Source organism: Prosopis cineraria, unplaced genomic scaffold, assembly GCF_029017545.1.
Source record: "Prosopis cineraria cultivar Desert tree isolate PC_DT_omini unplaced genomic scaffold, ASM2901754v1 PC7, whole genome shotgun sequence".
NCBI lineage: Eukaryota > Viridiplantae > Streptophyta > Magnoliopsida > Fabales > Fabaceae > Prosopis > Prosopis cineraria.
In genome coordinates this window covers 36624468-36648431 of record NW_026555338.1, presented here as the reverse complement: position 1 = coordinate 36648431, position 23964 = coordinate 36624468, and the positions used below count along the sequence as shown (strand labels likewise).

Below are 23964 nucleotides of genomic sequence, written 5' to 3'. Positions count from 1 at the left end.
CTAGTCTCATGGTGAGAATAAGGAGGTAAGCCTTCATCAGCAGATTGGCTCGCATTGAATACCTTGGTATGGCTTCCTTCTTGTTGGCCATTTCCCTCTCGGTTGTCATTCTCCTTATATTGTCTTAAAGCGGCCAACTCTTCTTCTTGTCTCTTCATGCGGTCACTAAGATTATATAGTAGATCCATCATTTGCCTCATGGTTGGCTCATCCTGCCTTAGTTGTGACTGTATGGGCTCGCCCTGCCCATTTGTTGCTGTGTGGGCTCCGGTTGTGGCAGTGAAGGTATGTCATTTCCTATTGGCTCTATAGAATCACCGACAATTTCGCCACCTCTCCTAGTTTAGACACCATCTCTCCCCTCCTAAAGGATGGAAGTCACATAATTAAGTTAACACTAATCTCAAGACAAGAAAAAAAAGGGAGAAGTATTATGAATAAGTATATTGCCAATAACTAGGTTAATGATAACAATTTCATAATTTATAAGAATTTGAAACATGTAGCTCTGATACCAAAAATTTGTAACACACACAACCAAAATTTTTTTTTAAAATAATTTAACTCAACCATAGTTGGGTTACAGCCACCCAACACATTTTTATATCAATAATTTCAATATAAAATATTTTATAATTAACATTTCAGATAAATTTTTACCTCCCACATGCCATTAGGCTAAATCACATTTGTCCATCCTTATACTCCCAACAAGTAAAATAAGCAATTTAATAAATTTTCAACACAAGCCAGTTATTTGGCCTTATAATCATGCCATTTTAATCAATTCAAAGTAAACCAAATATTAAAATTACAATCATCCAAATTGTACTAAAAATAGAAATAGTTTGAAAGGCATGATTACATTTATATATTCATATAATTGACAATAAACAAAAAGCCCTAATATTGGCAATATAATACATTATAAATCATAAATTAAATACCCAAAAGAGACAGTGGATCTATACCACTAAGCCTCTGGGACTCCTCCACGTGTCACTCGTGGCTCTTCTCCTGAAAATTGTTAACCACATAATGAGACTCAAAAGTCCCAGTAACCAAAGCCAATTTATGATAGTGTATACAAACAGTTAAGTGTGTGCTTACTAAGTGAGAATTAAAAATAATATAATTCCAACAAATATAAGGAATATTATAATAAACACAAACAACCATCCTTATATCCCTCCATTAACCTCGAGCCGTAGCCCTCACTCGGTACTAAATTACCCGGCCAAAGGTAGATTAGCCCGAGTCCTTACAAACCACCTATTGAGCTCCAATAGGGGCGTACCACGTGGCACATAATTACAACAATAATAGCAAGTCTCCCAACACCTCCCACAATAAATAAACAAATTCATAATAATATTGTACAATTATACAATATTACAAAATTCATAATTTTCTCAATAATCACCCAATTAACATGAAGTAACACTAATCATAAATTAAAAGCATGGTTACCTTGTGGCTTTTTCAATAAATTATTCCTTAAAATTTCTCTCTCACCACAATCTTCACCAGTAATACAATCTACAAATAACATATTATTTATAAATATTAGTTTCAATTTTTGAAACTAATAAAATAATTCTAATAATAGAATTAAAAATATAACATAATTCCTAATCTCAATCTTAATACAAATCTATAGTTAATACTATTAAGTATAATTTTTACTCCTCTTTTAATTATCAATAAACATTAATAATCTAAAAATCAACTTCTAAACTAATTTCTATTATCAAAATTTTCTTTTTATTTCATAAATTCGTACCTAAAATACTCAAAAATTAAAAATTAAGTCTCTAGCTTAGAATCATAATCCTATAGCCATAATAATTCATTTCTCATCCCAAATAATCATCTAAACCTCAATAAATCAACATATATTTTCAGATCTAGTCTAGAATTTGATCCATAAGCCACAAATTCAAAGATCACCAATAAATTTATACTCTAGAATATTTATTATACTACTAACAACCTCAAAAACCATATTTATTCAACATAAATTCATCCCTCTTCCAGATCTTAAATTTTCTACCACTACAAACTCAGAAACAAAAGAAAAAGGATGACTAAGAAAAAATTTTTAGAACACTTACTTAGTCTTGAAAAGCTTAAAATCACATCCTAAATATCCTATTAAAAACTCTTACCTTAAAACCCTGCACCGGTGAATTTGGCTCACAGATGCTCTCTCTGCCGAAGCTCACGCACGAAAGAAGGAATGAAGAAATGAAGGAACAGGTGAGTTTTTATAAAAATTCAGTGGGTCCCACATTTTTTTTTAATTATTTTCTCTCTCTTCTTCTTCTTTTCTTTTTATTATTATTTTATTATTGTTACTGTTGAGGCGGCGGACGAAGCAAATTCGCTTTCTTCTTCTTCTTCCTTTCTTTTCCTTTCTTTCTTTTTATTATTATAATAATAATAATTTAATAATATTTTATTTTTTATTTATTATTATTATTATTTTATTTTTTTTTTATTTTTATTTTTTTTTATTTTTTTTTTCATACCTTTTTTTATAATAATAATTTAATAATACTTTTCAAAATTGTTATTAACCCAAATTAACTATTAAATTTAAATTGGGATGTTACATATCCTATTAAGCGTTATATGAAAATTTTAAAAGGTTATGTGAAAAATTGAAGTCAACCGGAGGGTTGTATTATTGAACGGTATATTTGTGAAGAGGCTATTGATTTTTGTACCTAGCACCTGAGTCATATTAGCTATGTTGGGCTTCTAAAGTCTCGACATATGGGTAGAATAGGTGGAGAGGGGATCATGGGAAATAAATTCATTACTATGTCACGAGTACAATGGAAGCGAGTCCACCTATATGCGTTGCACAACACTGAAGAGGTTGAAGAGTATGTAGACAAGCATATGGCTAAATTTAAGAGGGATAATCTCAATAAATCAGAAATTTAGTATGTTAGGGAACACAATAAAACTTCTACAAAATGGTTTAAAGAGCACATCCTTTAAATGTTAAATGTTGATTCCAATTCAGTTTTTAAAAAATTGAGATGGTTAGCTACTGGTCCAAGCAAACAGGCCATTTCTTACACTACTTACCTTTTCAACGGATACACATTTTATACAAAGGAGTAAGATGATAGGAGCACAATGTAAAATAATGGTGTAACTCTTATAGTTTATTCCATGCATATTTCCAGCACTAAGGATAAAAATCTTATCTATGCAAACATGTCATACTTTGATGTAATTAAGTATATATGAGATTTAGATTACATATCCTTTCAAATTCCAATCTTTGGGTGCAAGTGGATTGATCGAAAGAATGGCTTGAAATTTGATTATTACTTTGGATTTATACAAGTCAATTTGAATAAGGAAGGATATAAGGATGAGCCTTTTATTTTAGCGCAACAAGCCAAATAAGTGTATTATGTCCTTAACCTTGCTGATAAAGGGTGGTCTATTCTTATGTTGCATGAAAAAATAAATGAAAATGTAGCAATTAAAGATGACACACTTGAAGGGACATCAAATCAAAGTAACAACACTGCTAATGAAGCTTTATACATGAGAAATGATCACAATGAAGGCATTTGAATTTTAAAAAGGGGTAAATTATTTCAGCACAAGAAGAAAATATTTCAAGAAGGGGCAAGTAAAAAACCAAAGTCAAGGAAACGAAAAAGAACAACTTGAACATGTAACCTTTAAATTAATTATGCCATTTTTTTCATGTTTGAATTAGTATAATTGATTAATATTTAAATTAATTACGTCATTTTTATTTCATGTTTGAATTAATATAGTCAATTATATTTGAATTAATTATGGTTGATTAATTTTTTGAATTAATCATGGTTGATTAATTTTGAAATTTTATTGTGTTATAGATAAATGGCTTCAGATTCTGAGTCCACTGAAATCCCTCCATCAGATTTGCTACAACTTCTATTTATGCTCCGTCGTCATAAAAAAAATTGAAGCAGGAATATAACAATATCCAGCAAGGCCTGACAATAATGGAAGAAGTTACAAAAACAAGAGCTACAGGGAAAAAATAGCAGTACAATAGAACAAGAAAGGCCAAGTTATTAAATCTACAAAGTTTATAAGTTATATTGGGATTGTGGCAAAGACAACTGTACCTATCACACAGAAATCATGGTGTAAAGTTGATTAAGCCACGAAGGACATTGTTTGGGAGACCATATTTGTAAGTTACATATTACTAAGTTATATTCTATTATAATATTTTAAATTGATGCACTTAACATATTTATTTTATTTTACAGTCAGGATTTGAAATAGATGAGAGCAAGACAGATTTTGTCCTTCAAAAGGTTGGGAGGGCGTTATGGTCTTTTAGATATTTTATTACACAGAAATATTTGAAAGACCCTGATGCTGAATTTATAGCCTGAGTTTCCCCTATTACAGCCTTTAGTAAAGCAAGAAGATTGGGATGCTTTTGTTGTCTCTCGACGTAAGAAGAAATTTAAGGTATTTATGTTTCTAAAATTTAAATTTTAGTGCCTTTTATTAAATGTATCTATGTGTACTAACAAGATATTTTTGTTATTGATTAAAGGAACTGAGCGCCCAAAATGAGGAGAGAGTGGCCAAGAATGAATACCCTTACAGAGCAGGGAAGTTAGGGTATGCAGGCGTGGAGCAGAAAGAAGTGGAGGCCAAGGGATCAGATGTTACTATATCCTGCCAAAGACTCTGGGCATTAGCACAAACAAACAAAGATGGAGTGATTGACAACCCTCGTGTGAAAGAGGTTGCTGAAAAAATTATAAGTGTTATTCTTATCTATTAATTAATAAATGATTATTAAAATGTATACTAATCAACTCTACTTTTCACAGGATTTCCTCTCTCAAGAAGTCTTAAAAGGCAAGCTTTCTGAGCATGAGGATGTCTTAGCTAGAGCGTTGAGGACCTTGATGACCCTGGTCGTGTTAGGGGTGTCGGCTTTGATGTCACAAAGAAGCAATACTTTGGTAAGATTAAGAAGCGAACATTAGCTTCTTCATCCGAGGTCCAAGAGTTGAAAGAAGAGCAAGCTGTTATGAAGCAACAGCTAGAAGCCCTGGCAAAGTTAATTGACATGCTATTGAAGGGGCAAATTGCTGGGAGGCTTTTGGCTGATGTTAGCCCTAGTGGGAAAGAAAGCTGCATAATCCCTTCAAACAAAATACCCGAGGTAATACATTTTCTCTTCTAAATTTGCTTAACTAATTTTTTGTCTAAACAATTGACATTGTTCATTTATTTAGGGCGAGAATGACTGCAACTATTTAGCAGACGATCCGTCACGCAAAGTAGTTGCAACGGGATGCGTGTACAACATTGCTGGGGAGTGGGGACACAATCCATAACCTTCCCCCCCCCCCGCCCGATTGCATTAGGGTTTTCTTGCTTGTTGCAATGGACCCCAAGTATCTATTACCTTATCCTACCGATGAGATGCAGATGGTAGGAGATGCGTTGGGAAGCTTTGTTGCATGGCCCAGCCACCTTGTTATGGTTGGTACACTAAAGCCAATAAAGGACCCAAAGCCGCCAAAGGATCTCTTGTAAACAAAGAAAAAGGTATATTTAATTTATATAATTATTTAGAATCTTTAATGTGTATGTGTGTGTATGTCTAACTTTTTCATTGTATAGCCAAGGGGAAAAAGCAAATTGAAAGGCAAAGTGTTGGGCCATACTAAAGAGTCAGCCATGGTTTCACAACATGTAATGCCTATGCCTGTTGTAGAAAACAAATTTTGTAACTCTCTTGAGACTTATGCTTCAGCTACAAGGATGATTCGTCAAGTGTCGATTAGGGATATCATTAATTTTGACGATGGGTTATTTGGTAAAGCACCATTTGAAGTCGTTTGGGATGAAATTTTGAATGAAATCCTTAAGCACGATGTGGCGAGCACTAGTTTGATGAATTTTTACATGAAGTAATTCTTCAATATTTATTAGTTAATTTCTTAAATTATTTATGTGTGTGAGTATGCAAGCATATTAACTTATATATTTTTTCACCCAAGTCACCTTTATACCTCATTCGTGGTTTCTGGTGGCCTTGAGTCAAAGATCAAGCTAGTTAATCCTCATGATGTCTCTTCCCACAATAATATTACAAAGGAAGCCCTTGAAAATCAAGCAAGAATGCTTTTGGATCAATTTTAAGAAAGGGGAGGTACTGCCAAGGGTGAGTTGTTAATACTTGTTATGAGTAAATATTTTTTTATATTTATTTATTTGATAACATATGTTGTTTCTTGTTAGGGGACACTGGATACTTATTGTGGTTAATCTCGTTGCTTCAAAAATGTGGTATCTTGATCCCCTTAATGGAGTGCTAAGCAACAAGGAAGATATGATGGTACTTTTTAATGAGTAAGTTAGATTTTTTACTTATTATTTCTTTTTATTTTTAGTTTTCATTCATGTATATTTCTCACATTCATTCCATAATTTTTTCTTAGAGCTGTGGTGTTGTATCACATTGTGACCGACATGACTATATCCTCTAAGATGAGGGCATTCAAATTTTCAGAGAAATGGATTACTGTTAAGGTATTCATTTAATTGGTCAAGTTTTTAATCAAGAAACTATCTCATTATATTTTACAATTTTATTGATATATGTTTTTTTTACAGTGTCCATTCTAGCCAGATCAAAGCAATGACTGTGGTTATTACTTGATAAAATTCATGAAGGACATTATCACTTATGCCTCTCCCACATTATCTGAGAAGGTATGTATATAAAATTTAATTACACTTCAATTATAAATTTTAAACAATTTTAATTAGCTATCTATTAACTTGAAATTGTTGTGACTATTTGCTTATAGTACTTTGAGGACGTCTATTGTGTTTGTTATATGGCTATACATGTAGAAGAGGTCTTTGAAGAGGTGGCCCAATGTGTTTTCAATATGTGGGTAGCAACAGTAGTTAGGCTGGTAAAATAGTTAGTTACATTTATATACACATTTTTAGGCCAATCTTTATAGGATAGGCCACTTAGTTTTGGAACATTAGTTTGTAAATAAGTTGAGCATAGAATTTTTAGCTTTTAAAGTTAAATGTATAGGAATTTTTATATTAATTAGATAGGAGATATTATTAGAAACATTCATTATATTGCATAATTTTTGTTGCTGGCTAGCTGTTTTTCATCTTTATCTGTATCTTTATGCAAGAGGGCTGCTTTAAAAGCAGCCACCATATTTAAAAAAATTATACCATAAATACTTGCTGATTATTTCAAAAAAATCGTTAAGTATCAATAAAGTTGACGCTTGTTTCAAAACAAGTGTCAAGTATTTTTTCAAGAAAAGTGCATATTTAGTTTATATACTTGACAGTTTTTTTTAAATAACCATCAAGTATTAGATTAATACTTGATGATTTTTAATCGTCAAGTATTATTTCTTTAATATATGTCGCACATTTACTTAACGGTTAAAAACAGTTAAGTATTGTGAAAAATAAGCGTTAAATATGGGTATTTTTTATGGTAGTATTAATTTGAGAGATTTCAGATCTGGTTCCAAGTCATAGAACGATCTCTATTGCTATGTTTGCTCAAATACTTCATCTTCTTCTTTAGTTTGCTCAGATCCATGGCACATGTCTGATCTCACAACTTCGTTTCCACCTTTGTCATTAATGCGTTCTCCTTCTTCTTCAATCTCACAGCCACTGGCCTCTGGTTCTCGCAAATGCTGCCGCCTTCTCCTCCTTCGATCTTGCAGCCACTGGCCTCTAGGTTTCACAAATGCCTTCACCTTCTCCTTCTCCAATCTCACAACTACTGACTTCTGGATCTTGTAGTAAGGGGGTGGTGTAGCATGGAGTGTGGTCAAGGAAGATGAACTTCTATTCTACCATGGTTGCTTGTTGGAGAAGGTGAAAGTGAAGAAGAGTGATCAGTTACAATTTTTTATTTTAAAGTGTATTATAGCATTTTCATTATTCATGTTTAATTGTAAAATAAAATAAAAATAAGTATTTTCTATAAATATTACCTTATATTAAATATAATTTTAAAGTCTTATTTTTACTACCACTTCCACTTTCGCTCTCAATACCAATTACAATCTCAATATCAATCATTTTAAATTAAGGCCCACATACTAGATAGGGCGTAAGGGTATAAAAAGGTAAAATTTCTAGCTGTGGGTGCAGCTAGAACCTTCCTCACCCACTGATTATGGGAATCGGTTTCAGTGCTCATCCTAAGATGAGCACCATGGTGCTCAACACCAAAACACTGCCGTTTGGCAGTTTTTTTTTGTTTTTTTAAACCACAAATTTATAATAACAATAATATATAAATATTATAAAATTATTATTTTAATATTTAATAAACAAATAAATATTAAGATGTTAAAATTAAATATGAACAGATTAACTCATTAAAATTTAACTTGAACAGTTTCTATATAAATTTTGATCTAAACAGTTTAGAATTGTATTGAAAAATTAAAATTGTAAATATAAATATTTTTTTATTTTATTAATTTTGCACAATTGTTTATCTATGAGAGATGATATCATTCAAAGCATAATCAGATATTAAATATAGGTACTTTTCTTAATAGAAATTCAAATATTAATTTACTACAGTGTAAGAAATTGGCTCATTTTGCCAGACTCGACTTCTATTTTAAATTGTTCAGATCATTTTTTATTTTTTTAATATAATTTTTAATGTTTAAACCAAAATTTTTATTTAAACTATTCAGGTTGAATTTTAACATTTTAATATTTATTAATTTATTAAATATTAAAATAATAATTTTATAATAATTATTTATTATTATAATAAATTTGTGGTTTAAAAAAAGTGAAAGAAAAAAAAAAAACACTGCCAAACAGCAGTGTTTAGGTGCTGAGCACCAAAACTGAGTCCCCGATTATGAGGGTAATCTAAAGCCAGTCTTCTCAATTGCATGCTTGTGTCTGAACTTCAACGGTAGTATACGTCAAATCGTGAATTATTGTCCTTCATTAATCTTGCATTATCATAGTCTCAGCATGTACCACGTCTCATAAACATGTCTGTGCTGTAATAATTTACTCCTTAAAATTAAAAATATATATAAATTCATTTTCCAGGGAAGAACCAAGCTAGATGCTCTAATTTCCTTTAGTTCGCATTAATACAGCGGAAAGTAACTTCTGTGGTATTGTTAGAATTAATTAATTGTGAAGGCATTATTCTGATGCAAGAAAATAGTCATGTCATTTTGGGCTGGAAGTACGGCTCATGTCTCATGACGAGGCATGCTTCTATTTAGCACAATGAAATTGCAACAGTACACTCTCTTTGGTGCTCATGATTGGATAACGACGAGAACAAATTTTGAGCATGTCTAGGTTTATTAAGACGTTTAGAAAATAGTTTCCTTTAGCTGGCTTGGATCCATGTTTAGATTAGTCTAAACCAATATATTACACTACAATGCAACTAAAATGAAATGTTTGGAAAATAGCTTTCTTTGGCAGAACCATTGGAATTATCACTAGCTAAAATTTGTAATGATAACCATCACCCTTACATTGATGTTGCTATCTAGATTATACCTTAGGAGAGATTGGCATATTTCTCTTAACTTTGTGTATCAGGAAGCTGACAGACTTGCTCATTTGTTAGCTCAGGAATAACCTTGCAGTCTCAACATTGATTTCTGTTCCTTAATCAACCCCTCCCTTTATGTTTATATGTGGTGAATGATGAAATGAGAACTTATTGTTGAAATTAGCCCATTGTTTATGTTTAGTTAATATAGATAAAAATTTATATTATAAAATAACAATTAGTTTTTGTTGAATTCTGATTATAGAGATATTGTTACACATCTTAATTTTCATGTAATAGGAAATGATTTTTTTAATTTTAATTTTTTTTTGAATGGGATGGTTGTGCTGCACTGCTACTAGTAGAGTTGAAAATTTGAGCGGGCTAAACTCGAATAAGCCTAAATTTGAATAGGCCTGACTTCCTAAAAAGCTCGAATGGCTAAACTAGACCTAAATTCTTTCGGGTTTCGAGAGACTCAAATATCCAAATTTTATTTTTAAAATTTTTTTAATTAAATTTTTTTACTTTATAATAATTATTTTATTTTATAAAAAATATAAAATATATTTTTTTGATACTTAAACAATGTATAGGATTCAAATATGTGTAGTATAAAATGATATAAAACTTAAAAAATTAATTAATATTTATTATATTATATGTATTTTGTAAAAATAAAAATTTTTTTATTTGAGTATTTGGGTTAAGCCTGAACCTTATCAGACTTGGCTCTGATTTTTTTTAACCTATTTAGGCTAGACCTGAATATATAAAAAATTATATTTTTTAAGGTTGACTTTAAATTTTTTTAAATTGACTTTACTTAAATTATTGGCTCTAGCTGCTAGCCTGCCACCAAAAGAAGCCTAAAACATTAAGTAGCAGATGGCGTCCCTGTATGCGAAATTACAAACTGTCTGTGAATTGGATACTTAGCAATGGGTCAAGACGGCCCATTTTGTGTTTTATTACTTTTTATTATATAAAAATTTACAAGGCCGGAAGAAAAGGAAGAACCTTCAACAGGGACAAACTTTTGAAAAAAGAGAGGCTTTATTTTTTGGACGATTGGAACAGATGTGATTTCCAAATTCCAATAAAAAGGGAAGTAACCCTCCCGTTAGGATTCCCGCGGGAGAATTTGCAGCCATGATAAGCGCATCAACCAGTGTTTCTGTTCCCGGAAACCCCACGGCCGTCCTGTTAGACAAATGCAGAGCTCCGTATCAAGTGCGTCAAATTCATTCCTACATGATCAAAACAAACCTCGTCAGTGACACATTCTCCGTCTCTAAGCTCATATCTGCTTGCTCTCACACTGGTGAACTCGATTACGCCTTGTCCATTCTTCTTCGAATTCAAAACCCCACTTCATCCCTCTTCTTTCGCCCTCTCATCAAGGGCTTCTCTGAAAGTTCAAATCCTTTTCAGGCTGTAATGCTTTATTCCCTCATGCTCTTTTGCTTAGAAGATTTGCGAGGAATCGAGTTCTCTGTTCCCTCTGTACTCAGAGCTTGTGGCAGATCCTCTGCGTTCAGGGAAGGCAACCAAATTTTCGGTCACGTATTGAAGATCCATCTATGGCTTGACCCGTTTGTGGCGAATTCTTTGGTGCGTATGTGGTTGGAGCTCGGTGAGACCGAACTTGCAAGATCGGTGTTTGATAGAATGCCTGTGAGAGACTTGATTTCTTGGAATTCCTTGATCACGGGTTATTTGAGGGCGGGCGAGATTGAGTTTGCACGTGAACTATTTGAGAGAATGCCCGAAAGGGACCTGGTTTCATGTAACGCTATGATTGATGGGTATGCAAAGCAAGGAATGTATAAACTTGCTGAGGATATTTTTACGACAATGAAGGTTAAGGATTTGGTGACTTGGACAACAATGATTTCAGCTCATGTTCTTAATCAATGCCCTAAGAAAGCCTTATATTTATTCAGAGAAATGTTGAGTGAAGGAATTCGACCTGATGCCCCTGCTATTATCAGTGTCCTTTCAGCCATTGCTGATCTGGGTTTTGTTGAGGAAGGCAAATGGATACATACTTACATATCTGCCAATAAGATAGAACGTTGTTCTAGGTTTATTGGATCAGCTCTCATAAACATGTATTCCAAATGCGGCCAAATCGAACATGCCTACCATGTATTTAGCAGCATATCTCATCAAAGGAACATTGGGGATTGGAATTCCATGATCTCTGGGTTTGCTATCCACGGGCTTGGTCATGAAGCCATCAAGCTTTTCTTGGATATGGAAAGGGCAGCGCTTGAGCCCGACGATATCACTTTCTTGGGACTCCTAAGTGCTTGCAACCATGGAGGCTTAATGAATGAGGGTCTATCCTATTTTGAAACCATGCAGGCGAAATACAAGATCATTCCGAAGATTCAGCACTATGGATGTATTGTTGACCTTCTTGGTAGATCAGGTCATTTAGAAGAATCACTTGAGATCATATATGATATGCCTATGGAGCCTGATGTTTTAATCTGGAAGGCCATTCTGAGTGCCAGCATTAAACATAACAACTTCAAAATAGGTCAAATCGCTGCATTGCGAGCTATGGATTTGGCTCCAGAGGATTCAAGTTGTTATGTTCTCCTCTCAAATCTGTATGCCAAATTGGGATGGTGGGATGACGTGGCTAGAGTTAGAACAGTGATGAAAAAGAGAGGAGTAAGAAAAATTCCTGGGTGCAGCTCCATTTTTGTGGGTGGTAAAGTTCATCAATTCCTAATTGGCAAAGCAATAGATGTGGAGAACAACCAAAACATTCTCTCCATGATAGAGGAAGTGATCTCCAAGTTGAAATTGGAAGGGTATGAGCCTGACTTTAATCAAGTTCTTCTGGATCTTGGAGATAATGAAAAGGAATGCCATTTAGCACTTCACAGTGAGAAGATGGCTCTTGCTTTTGGACTGCTGACTACGTCCCATGGGATTCCCATTCATATAGTGAAGAACTTGAGGATTTGCTGTGACTGTCACTCGTTCATGAGGCTGGTTTCCAAAATATACAACCGCAGAATTATTGTCAGAGACCAAAACCGTTTTCATCGGTTTGAAAATGGTTATTGTTCTTGCAAAGATCATTGGTAATTTCGATGTATAGTTGTGAAGAGAGCATGAATACGTGGCAAGGGGGTAGATTTGACTGAGTTCCGTTTGACTGATACAATTACAATAAATGAAGTTCCAGTGCCCCAATCGATCTTGATTCCATTCAACGATCTTGGCCCCTTGGGACCAGCTTTAATGATTGGATGGGCAGAATTGGAGAATTTAAGTGCTAATCTATCTTTCTTTGATGCTGTAAAATAGACGTCCTTTGAAAAGAATCAACAATCAGGTATTTATTTTCCTAATATTGAATAGAATCGCATAGAATATTATAAAAGGAGAATTTTTATGGAATGATTACAGTGATTTTCTTCCTACTTGAGCTGTTAGATCTTTAAAAACCTTAAATTTTTGTTTCTTAAAAATGTGTTCAACTTCTCCATCAAAAAAAGTTTTTAAGTTACGTTCACCACATTATTTGTAATCTATTTAATTAAAATATTTTCAATTTATCTAAGCACTTTTTCTATGTAAGTTACAAAAATTTAATGATTAGATGGTCATAGTTTTGAAAATTATAGAAGACCACGGACTTCTTTTAATTCTAAATTCTCTGATCAATGAGCATCATTTATATCCTTATTTTTCGGGTCGGTCAATGGAAGGAACAAATTGGACCACACATTTTGTTGCAGTGACATAGTGCTGAAGGGTCACACCCATCCATCCTATTACTGTGTATCCATCTCTTTTTTTATAGCACTATACTTATGCAATAAAGAGATATAGTTGAACTAAGTGATACTTGGATTAACTGATTAAGGAAGTTGAATTACTTATCTTGAGTTCTCAAGTTCAAATTTTAAAATATGAAATCATGTAAAATAATTATGTTAAAAGTTTTTTTGAAATAACCATGAGACTGACAGTCCTACAAAATGTGGGTTTAGATTAATTGGACGGGATGTGATAATACTTTTAAATTTTTTAGGATAACATGTGATGAAATAAAAAAGAGAAAGAGTTATAATTGAAGGATTGACAAAAAAAAAAAAAACATCCATTCATCCTTTTGGTATTTTGTTCAAGTGGGTATTGGAAATTCTTGGAAGTTATGCAATGGTTGGATCGCAGTGTTTTAAACTTAAATATGCAAGTAATTTTATATAAAAAAAAATGCTAGTGAAAACGTACAAAGTTGGATTAAATAAATTGGTTGGCCCAAAAAAGGTGAGTTCAGTCTCTTTAAATAATGTTAAAAATTCTAACCTTATAGATAAATTTTTTTAAAAAAATCCACTTTTCTTTTTTCCTTTAATATATATCTTTTATCAGGATTTAAAATATATTTTGTGCATTACATTTTAAAGTGAGACACGCTATTAACCATTTTAGATAGCAGTGCTTGATTATCATGTGTTATATTGATATTTTTAATATGTCTATATTGATTGGTTTGACCCTCCTACTTTTTTAATTTAAAAACAGAAAATCCATTACACATGTGCTTTACCTTCCCTATCTTGACATGCAAAATAAAAAATGATCGCAAATGTTTAATATTGACAGCAATTTAATGAAACCGATATCATAGCTAACTCTTCCTTCATTTGTTAGGTCAGATTTAAACACCTACAATAGTTGTCAGCCAGGTGGACGAGCGAGGTTTTTTTTAAAAAAAAAAGAAAGAAAAAAAAAAAGCCAGGTAGAGAATACTTCATCAAATTAAGTAAGGGAAAGTGAGGAGGAGGAGGCGGAGGTGAGTCGTACATTAACAACATATTGGGAATTTGGAATCTACAGGGGTAAGTTCCCCTCCTCTGGGTCCTTCTCTTTTTTCAGCTTAGCTGAAAATCAAAAGAAAAAATAACGATTTTTACAGGGATAATATTTTTTAGTTGTTATTTAAATCCCTATTCCAATCATTCCATACTGCATTAGTTAGTACTTGATAGTTTCCATCACCCCATGAGATTCTTGAGATATTATTAAAATGATTTTTCTTTTTTTAATTTTCTAGATAAAAGTTAAAATTAGAGTTAAAGTGTATTTTTATGTTTGAACTATTCTCCTCTAGCCTATTTGCCGTGACAATTTCACTTCTAAACTGATTAAAACATAATATATTTGCCCATGATGTTAAATACTCAAACATTAACCATTAAAAATGCTAACTGAAATTTAAGTTTGACTGAAAAATACCATCTTTTATGTCAAGTGAATTTGGATTGATGTACATTTTTGCTCTTGAATTATTCTTCTCTCAATGTTCCATCGTTTTTAATTATTGCTTGTTTATATATTCTACTATCAATTAGCCCCACCTATCCATTCCCCTATTGTTAGTTCACAACTTTTCTCATGGTTAAAATGTTATCCTCCCTCCCTAATTTAAAGCTTACAATTTGGATTAAGGCTGCATAAAGAACTGGATGGGATTGGACTTTGGCTTAACCCAAAGTTTGATCTCTTTCATAAAAAAATTAGGTTAGACAACCTGTAATCCGGTATGGTCTCGTGATAACTCAAAAATTAACAAAACTAAACTTGGTCCATAGGACTGGGAGACTAGTCCTGTTAGTTCAGTATTCACTTAGTTTTTTTTCTCTATGAGAGGCAATAATCTATTTTAACCTAATAAATTTAATTAAGATAATAAAAATACTTATAATTATAATAAATTCATAATATATAATTTTCAACAACAAGAAAAAATATTTCAATTATAGTTCAAGTGGTCAAAATTATTAAATTATTAGTTTAAACGTACAATCGTGTGAGGAACTAAATTTATTAAATTATTAATAGTCTTAACTTATTATTATAAATAATTAGTAAATTAATTATAATCGTATTGAAAATTTAATAAGACTTGGACCAAGTGGTCCAGATGCTCAGTTCCCTGTTCAATCTAGCCTGAAGAAATAGTCTAATCTTTTTAGTTCTAAAGGATCAGTTTTTAACAAAACTGGACTTTCTCAAGTCAAACTGGGTTGAACAGGACCGAGAGACTTTTGCATGGCCCTAGTTTGGACAGGCCAAACTTATTTTTATTTTAATTAAATTTAAAGAAGAAAGGTAGAAAAGGAGTTTGCCTAAATTATTTATAGATATTTAGAAATACACTACTTTTTTGTTATTTTAAGGGCAAAATTATTACAATAAATAATTTAGAATATTAGGTGCTCATTGGATAATAGTTTAAAGGTAAAAATGCACCTTAACTAAAATTCACCTAATACGACATATGTCATTTTCGATCAGACTTAAGTCCCAATTAGTATTTTTAAAGGTCAACATTAGCATATTTAACGTCAGGGGCAAATATGCTACTCTCTCTGTTAAAAATGTAAGGCATTTTTTGAAGGATTAAATATTTAAAAATGTAAAGTGTTTTTAATATTTTAAGGTGTAATTATTATATTTTTTTTCCAACAGTATCATAATGAATAAATTACTTTATATTTATTTTATAGTGAAATACCTTATTAAATATAAATAAATATAAAAAATTATGTTGGTTCATAAATAAATAATTATTTTATTGAGAAATAAGTAAGGGACGTACAATTCAAGTTTCTTGTTACATTCAATGGATATTGATATTACAAGTCTTGCTCTACAAGATGCTCTACTTATCCCTTTCTCACAGAGAATAATCAAGGGAGAATGACAAATAAGAACTCTTAAAAAATATCAAAGACTTTTTATAATTAAAATATCAATAATTTACAATCGAAACATTATAATTTGCAACTCAAAGATCTTTATTTTGTATTAATTTCCTGACAAGGTCTTCAATTATCATTCTCCATGGAATCAATTCCAACAATACATCAACAAACGTGCATTGAGACTTTTGCAGCAATATACTCAGAGAATAGGTTCTGCGGTTGAAATTATAATCTAAGTGAGGTAAAAAGTTTCCCAAACAAAATTACTTTTAATAACAGGAGAATTGTATGTAATAAAAAAAGAAAATTATAGAAAAAAATATAATTTTAAATTATTATATTTTATTCATATTTTATTACAAATTTTTATATTTTTTTTAATATTTTAAGTTCCTACAGTTTTTTTTAATATTTTAAATTTCTTTACAAACAAAATGAAAAAATATAAAATATCGAAAAATAAAAATGTAGGAAACTATTTAACTTATATTTTTTTAAAGCTTCAAAGGATACTTTTTTTAGAAAGTTAATAATTTATTATTAATTTAAAATTTTAAAGTTAAACATATTTAATGAATCAAACCACAATAACTTAATTAAAATAAAATAAATTATAAAGACCTAATTTACATTTAAAAAATTACAAAAACTGGCACAGTAATTTTCTCTTAATAAAAAAAGTTAAAATGAGGAGGGCGTTTTGCTTTTTCACTGCTTGCGTCTGTGAAAACGAGTATTGGGTGGTTAGTACCCACTGCGCTGGCTAACACTTACATCAAAGGTACTGGCGTCTCAGGTTCGCTCTCTGCCCCTCCACGTGTCCATAAAACATGCCCTTGCACATGTTTTTAGTTCTTCTATTTCATTCAAATTTAAAATCACAAGTCCGTCTCTTAATTCAAATATGGACTCTTAGGCATTTCTCTAAAAGATAAAAGTTTTATAAGATATATCTTCAGATTTAAAAAAATTTATAAATTATTCATTAATAAAGTTCTTATATTAATAATAAAATTTAATCTTATATACTAAATTTTTATCAACTCAACTAAATTTTTGTTAGCATATACTCTTTCTTTTAAAAAATATAAAATATTTTTTAAGTTTAAAATTAAATTTTAAAAAAATGTAAGACAGTTTTAATTTTTTAAAATATAATTATTATATTTTTTAAAAAATTATTCCTATTGAATAGATTATTTTATATTTTTTTAAAGTATAAATATAAATAGAATATAAAAATATAAAATTACTTTAAAGATAAATAATTATTTTATTAAAATAAAATTTAATTAAAAATATTTTGTATTTTTTTACGGGGGAAAGTAAACTCTTTTGTATTTTCAACTGCTTTGACTTTAATCTGTCCTCGACTTGTTTATCTCAACACTTCAATTCGAATTGAAGTTGTAGCTTTCAAGCCAAGAAATTATCAAACACGGGGTCAAATTTTCGAATAATTGAAAACTCAACCCAAGGATAGAATTGGAGGACTACTTGAAATATTTAACAAATGGAAGGGCAAAATGTGGAAGAGGGAAAATCATTTCCTGAAAAAGACTAAAATGGGAAAAAACGCGATTCCCATCATAAACCTCCCTCACCTCCAAACAAAACTTTTATTTAAGATGGTGCCGATGGCAGTTAAAGTCACAGTGCATTGTATCTTTCTCCCCCCCCCCCCCCTCTCTTCTAATACCTTTCTAGTTTCGTCCTTCTCGCATTCAGATTCTCTCGCCGTTCAATTTCAGGTATTTTTGTCTGGCTTTAATTTCTTCTTCTTTCATCATCGATCGGATGACGATTCAAATCTCTTTCTACATATTTAATCTTAATCTCTTCCACCATTTTACTTTTCTTTCTTCCATTTTTCTGAATTTTCCATGCCGATCCTATTCATATACATGGATGCATGTGACATGCAACTATCCTAGTTACTTTCCTGCTAACTCCAATTGCATCAGCTTACCAGATCAGTGATTATAATTCTCTGTCATACTGTCAATAATGATTTCGTTTTTTTCCCCAATCAATTACATACAATTTCCGTTAGAATGGCTTCTAATTGCGTTGTTGATGCAATTTGATAGAAACTGAGAATTGATCTCCAGTTGCCGAAGTTCAATTTGTGCTTCATAATCAACAATGCTAGTTTCCGAGACGGAAACGGTTGCGTCCGACAAGAACCATTCCCAACAGTTGGCGCCTTCGTCTCTATCCCTGCCTCTTCCGCAATTGCAGCAAGAATTGCCGTCGAAAGAAACCTCAATTTATTCACCGACCAGTCATCAAAATTCAATACCCTCTCTTACCCTTGACGAAATCCAAAGCAAGAGCGTAAGGATGGTTGGGTCAATGAGCATGGACGAATTCCTGGCCAACATATGGAATTCCGACGATAACCAGATCGATTCACCACCACCACCACCACCACCGCCCACCCGTGACGAGTTGCCAGTTCAAAACAAAAACGCAGGTGCAGAAACAGAAACCGTTATCTCCCAACAGGCCTCACTGTCTGTTCCTCCTCCGATTTGCAAGAAAACTGTGGATGAGGTTTGGTCTGAGATCCGCAAAGATCACCGATCACAGCAAAATGCAGAAGCTACTAATGACGAAATTAGCGCTAGTAAGAGCCTCAGAAGGCAACAAACACTTGGGGAAATGACTCTGGAGGATTTCCTGATAAAAGCTGGGATAGTACAAGAATCACCTTTACCTTCATTACCCTTGAAATTTTCTTGGCCTCAACAATCATCATCATCGTTGCCATTTCAGAACCAAACTGGAAATATAACAAATAATAGACCATTTGATGCTTCTTATAAAATGGGGCCCGCAACGAGGATGGGATTTTCTACCCAACAAAATGTCGGAGTCTGTTTGTCAGGAGATGGAGCATCAACGTACCGAGTGTTGTCCCAGAGTCATAGCCTAGCAGCAAAAGAACCCGCTACTAGCAGTGCTGCTGAGAAATGTCAAACCTCGGGAGAGCCAACCAGGAATAGTAGCAAGAAGAGGATAATTGATGGCCCTCCTGAAGTGGTAGTGGAGAGAAGGCAGCGGAGGATGTTGAAGAATCGAGAATCAGCAGCACGTTCACGAGCAAGAAGACAGGTTTTGTGCTCATCCTAATCTACTCTTTGCGCGCGCGGGCGTGGGGGTTTTTTTGTTTTTTGTGGGGGAGGGGAAGGGGGAGGGGGTTGGGGTGGGGTTGCGTGAGAGAGAGAGAAATGGGGGGATAGAAAGTTCTTGAGTTTAGTTGAGTAGACTCTTCTTAGATACCAAAATTAGAATTCAAGCATCACGTCACAGCTATTCGTGCATTATTGACTTGATAACTTGTTATCTTTGTTAGACTGATTACTATCTAACAAATTCTGCTTTTAACTAGGACAGACATTTTCTTCCATTAGCAAAATTCGTTTTCTTGATCAGTGTTTTTTATTTTTTCGGCCTTCTGGCGTCCTTCTCATTATGATGTCTGATTCTTGTAGGCATATACGGTGGAGTTAGAAGCAGGTCTGAATCAACTTAGACAAGAAAACGAACAGCTGAAAGAAATTCTGGTACAAGAGATTTTTAACTTCTACAGTATATTCATGATAATTAATGTTGCATTGCGTTTTAACAAGTTTTTCTATTTTTTTAATAAATAATCCGGAACAGGCTGAAGCTGAGAGGAAGAGGAAACAAGAGGTAAAAGCCAGTGATGAAACCTTCATTGTTTGTCCTTAATCTGAATATATAGGCCATCGTGAGCCAGAATGTGACATATATTTTGATCCTGTGTTGCGATGTACAGATGGCGCGGAAGAAGCGTATTGCAACGAAAGCTCAGAAAATGACAGAGAAGTTTAGGGCTATAAGGAGGACGGTGAGCGCGGCCTGGTGAATGATGGGCCTTTAATTCCAAGGGACTAGACATTTAGTACATACATAATACCCTGCGCTGATAGTGATGCTTCTGCGACTTATACAGTTACGAGCGTTCATATTGCTGCAGCCCGTTGCCAAAGGCAAGTTCCTTGGCTACTGGTTCCATGCATTCTAAGTTATGCTCAGAGGAGACACAGACAATGATACAAATCGGATCAAATGTGGAAGTGTGGTGTATAAAAAAACCGTTAACCTTTTTTAGTTATTGTTTTTTTTTATTACTTGACCGTATGTATCCTTATGCTATATGTATAGGGTATTGAAGCAATTTTACGGCCTTGTAGTCTTTTTTTATATACTTTAATGCCGCGCATTATTAAATTTTCATGGATGGTTGTCTAGTTATACTCAATGAGGGTAAAGTTGGGTCGGGTTAAGGTAAAATATTGTCATTTTTATATGGAATTGAATCTTCTATGTACCTTCTCTTAATACATTCATTCATACTTAATCATAGCCATCTATTTAATTATTCATTTAGTTTAATAGCGTCAGATTGCTAATTATGTCGTTAAAATAAATATACTATTCATTTAGTGATTATCATAAACAAGTATTATAAACTTATTTTCAAAGGAGCATCTGAGTGATAATAGTGAATAATTTATTTATTTTAATGTTATAACTAACAATTTCATATCATTAGATTACATGAATAATTAAATAGATGTACATGATTGGGTATAGAGAGATATGAAAATGATAAATTTTAAAATTATAAGTTCAAAAATAGGATGTTCAAGGCTCTTATATGACAGCGTGTAATTAAATTACAGAGAAATGATATATTGTTTAAATCACTTTCATGTCACACAGGACAATTTAAATATAGAAAAAGCTCATAAAATTATAAAATCATTCTAAAGTCACGTTGATTAGGGACTTCTTATATGCAGTAATAATTTCTTTTTTAATAACTTTGAAGTACAGTTGTTATATGAAAATTATGCAACAAAATAATAGAGTTTATAATCCATCATCTGGTCACTGTCTGAAATTACATATAATTAAGGAACAAATCTATTTTCAGAGTTTCTACACAAGCAAATTTGGTATTTTTAAATTTTTTTTTCTTACATAATTTTATCCCAATATCTTTTAAATCAATATAATTTTGTTCTGAGCTAACAGTTTCATCTTATGGACTGTTGACTTCTTAATTTTGACTTTTAATTACTTTGTTGACTACCATGTGGCAGTGGGACCCTTTTTTTATTTTTTATTATTTTAAAAAAGGTCCCTATCTTCCTCTTCGTCCCTTCCCCTTCCTCCTCGCGACGCCCCAGCTTGCTTCCATCGATTCCGAGGAAGTTGTTCACGCTGTCAATAGCAGTTCATCTTCTTCATTCCTGCCTCTCCCTCATTCTTCAATCTTCTTCTGCAAAACCTAGAAAAGGGTTTAATCAAAATCAAAATCTCATGCCCTTGAGTTTGTTGATGACCTTGCACGATGAAAGAGCTTGGGCACAGCCTTGAGTTTAGGAGGGGAATGGAATTCGAAGCCTTGATTTTTGCTTGTAGAGCGGCATGGGCGTGGAGGGGAAGAAAGAGCTCGAGCACAATCTGGCTTCGCCGACTTGGGTTTGTCGAATTCGAAGCCTTGATTTTCTATTCCGAGATCCATGGTTTGTATTGTATTGTAGATATGAGATTATGGTTTTCTGATTTGTCTTTTGGATTGAGATTACTTTGTAAATCTGGTTCTGATCGCAAATGTTCATATCAATTTATTCTATTGATTTCCTAATTTTGTTGTTCTGTTTTCCCGATTCTGTTCCAGATATGGTTTGCATTTGTATTGTAAATATAAGATTGTTAATAATGATTTTTCTTAGATGAGATTTCTGGTTTTAATTTGATTTTGGGGCTGGGGATTCCATTGGGGGTCTTCTACAGGCAATGAAAAATGCTTTGATTTAGGAATTGAAATATTAACATTCATTTTTGATATAAAGGAGAGAATATGGGTGCTGAATATCTAACTAAGTTGACATATAATATTTTTTGTAATTTTAATTTGTATCAGGCACCTCCTCTTGGGTTTGTTATGATTCCCTGTAGGGGTCCTTTCTGTTTTATCTTTCTTTGATATTTTTTTGGTTTGTATATGATTATTCCTTTATGAATGAAGTTTCCTTATTCTACTAAAAAAAAAAAAATGCTTTGATTTTGTTTCAATTCTTTAGTCGTCTTCAAGACATGCAGAAGAACTCAGATTTGATGGAGAAGAAGACTGAAGAAAAATGGTGAATCTGGGTCTAAGACTTGGGTCTAAATATGGATTTTTCAGATTTTGCAGAAGAAGATGGAAGAAGAACGGTCGATAACAGTGGTGGGGGGATGATGTGGCAATGGTTAATATATATATATATATATATATATATCATACGTAGATGTCAATGTGGCAATTTAGCGAGGCACAAAATAATTAAATTTTCAAAGTTAACGGCAGTCAAATGTTGATGACAGGATAAAATTATACAATTTTAAAAAATATTGAGTGAAATTGCATCAAAAAAATTTAAAGATATCAAATATGCCAGCGTAAAAATTTTGATAATAGATTTCTTGCTTAACCCAATTACTTATGAAGATTGTATGAATATATTTGAAATACAATTAAAATCATTAAGCATGCAATAGAAAACAAATTAAGAAATAAATTTCAGAATCATTACCAGGATCAATATATCTATACAGCTGCGGGAAGTTATACTGTACGTATGTTGGGAAAAAAAAAAGAGCAGTTTATTTTAAGCGCTGTATAAATGACACTTATATATTGTTCAAGGGTTTTACAGGATGAAATTGAATGGAGTAGCATGCATCGAAATAAAGGAGAAAATATGGCAGTTTAAATTTTGATTGAATTAGTCCAAGCTTAAGATTAGCATATATGTTAGCCTCCACGAAGGCCAATTTTTTTTCCCCCTTCGAACTTGGGTTTGAATCTGTTAAAACCCAATTTAAATTTTTGAACAGCCAAAATTGGGTTTTGAGAAATCATTTGAAGTCAAGCCCAATCTCGTGCATGCAAGCTGCCAACCATTTTCTTCCTTTTTCTGGACTAATCCCCCTCCTCTAGCCCTCTTATAGTTGGGTGTAAAATATTCTACTTAGAACAATATATATATATATATATATGTTATATAAATTAAAAAACAAAAATAAAACTTGTATCCACGTATAAAGAAATAATTTCGAAAAATCATCAAAAATAAAAAGCGGGGGGAGTAGGACTCCGGAACAAGTTTTGCATTGTTGGGGATGCGGAGTCTACGAGAGGTAGGGAGTGATGGTAATTAAATGTAACATGTAATAATTTCTTTAAATAACTTAATGAAATTAATTTAAGGTGTGTGTGTCTGTGTGTGTTGTGTATAAAAGTTTGTCTAATAGGCCTATTGGAACAAGCTTAATGGGAAGTTTTAGCTTAGCTCATCTGCTCAAATACGCCAAACCAGAACAAGATCAAAGAGGGATGCCAACTCTTGATAAGTTTCATGGCCCATTCTCATTTTTAAATAGGAAAGTTTGAGCCATCATTTTTTCTTTAAAAAAAAAAAGGTGGAAATGACTTGAATTAATGGTCAAGGAATCAACCCTTAGATATCCTAAATTCAGCACTTCTTTGCAATTTAAAGCTTTATTAACTACTACTACTAATTATCTTTGCAA

At 32.5% G+C, this 23964-nt stretch overlaps 2 protein-coding genes and 2 long non-coding RNA genes across 4 annotated transcripts; 3 read left to right on the top strand and 1 right to left on the bottom strand.

Moving 5' to 3' along the window:
- Positions 1-844: 844 nt before the first annotated feature.
- On the bottom strand, positions 845-2382 carry LOC129315242 (uncharacterized). The gene is made up of 2 exons (XR_008594424.1): positions 2169-2382; positions 845-1017 (listed from the first exon to the last, which is right to left on the bottom strand). It is a non-coding gene; the product is annotated as an uncharacterized LOC129315242 (long non-coding RNA).
- An 8415-nt stretch (positions 2383-10797) lies between these two features.
- LOC129315951 (pentatricopeptide repeat-containing protein At5g48910-like) lies at positions 10798-12978 on the top strand. Its single transcript, XM_054960136.1, has 2 exons — positions 10798-10928; positions 11039-12978. Exon 2 carries the CDS (start codon positions 11045-11047, stop codon positions 12710-12712), a length of 1668 nt encoding a protein of 555 aa, XP_054816111.1. The 5' UTR covers positions 10798-10928; positions 11039-11044; the 3' UTR covers positions 12713-12978.
- Positions 12979-18029: 5051 nt separating this feature from the next.
- LOC129314785 (ABSCISIC ACID-INSENSITIVE 5-like protein 1) lies at positions 18030-20590 on the top strand. The gene is made up of 5 exons (XM_054958209.1): positions 18030-18098; positions 18438-19464; positions 19845-19916; positions 20017-20046; positions 20153-20590. Exons 2-5 carry the CDS (start codon positions 18493-18495, stop codon positions 20240-20242), a joined length of 1164 nt encoding a protein of 387 aa, XP_054814184.1. The 5' UTR covers positions 18030-18098; positions 18438-18492; the 3' UTR covers positions 20243-20590.
- Positions 20591-21567: 977 nt separating this feature from the next.
- LOC129315099 (uncharacterized) lies at positions 21568-22680 on the top strand. Its single transcript, XR_008594377.1, has 2 exons — positions 21568-21911; positions 22473-22680. It is a non-coding gene; the product is annotated as an uncharacterized LOC129315099 (long non-coding RNA).
- Positions 22681-23964: the final 1284 nt, after the last annotated feature.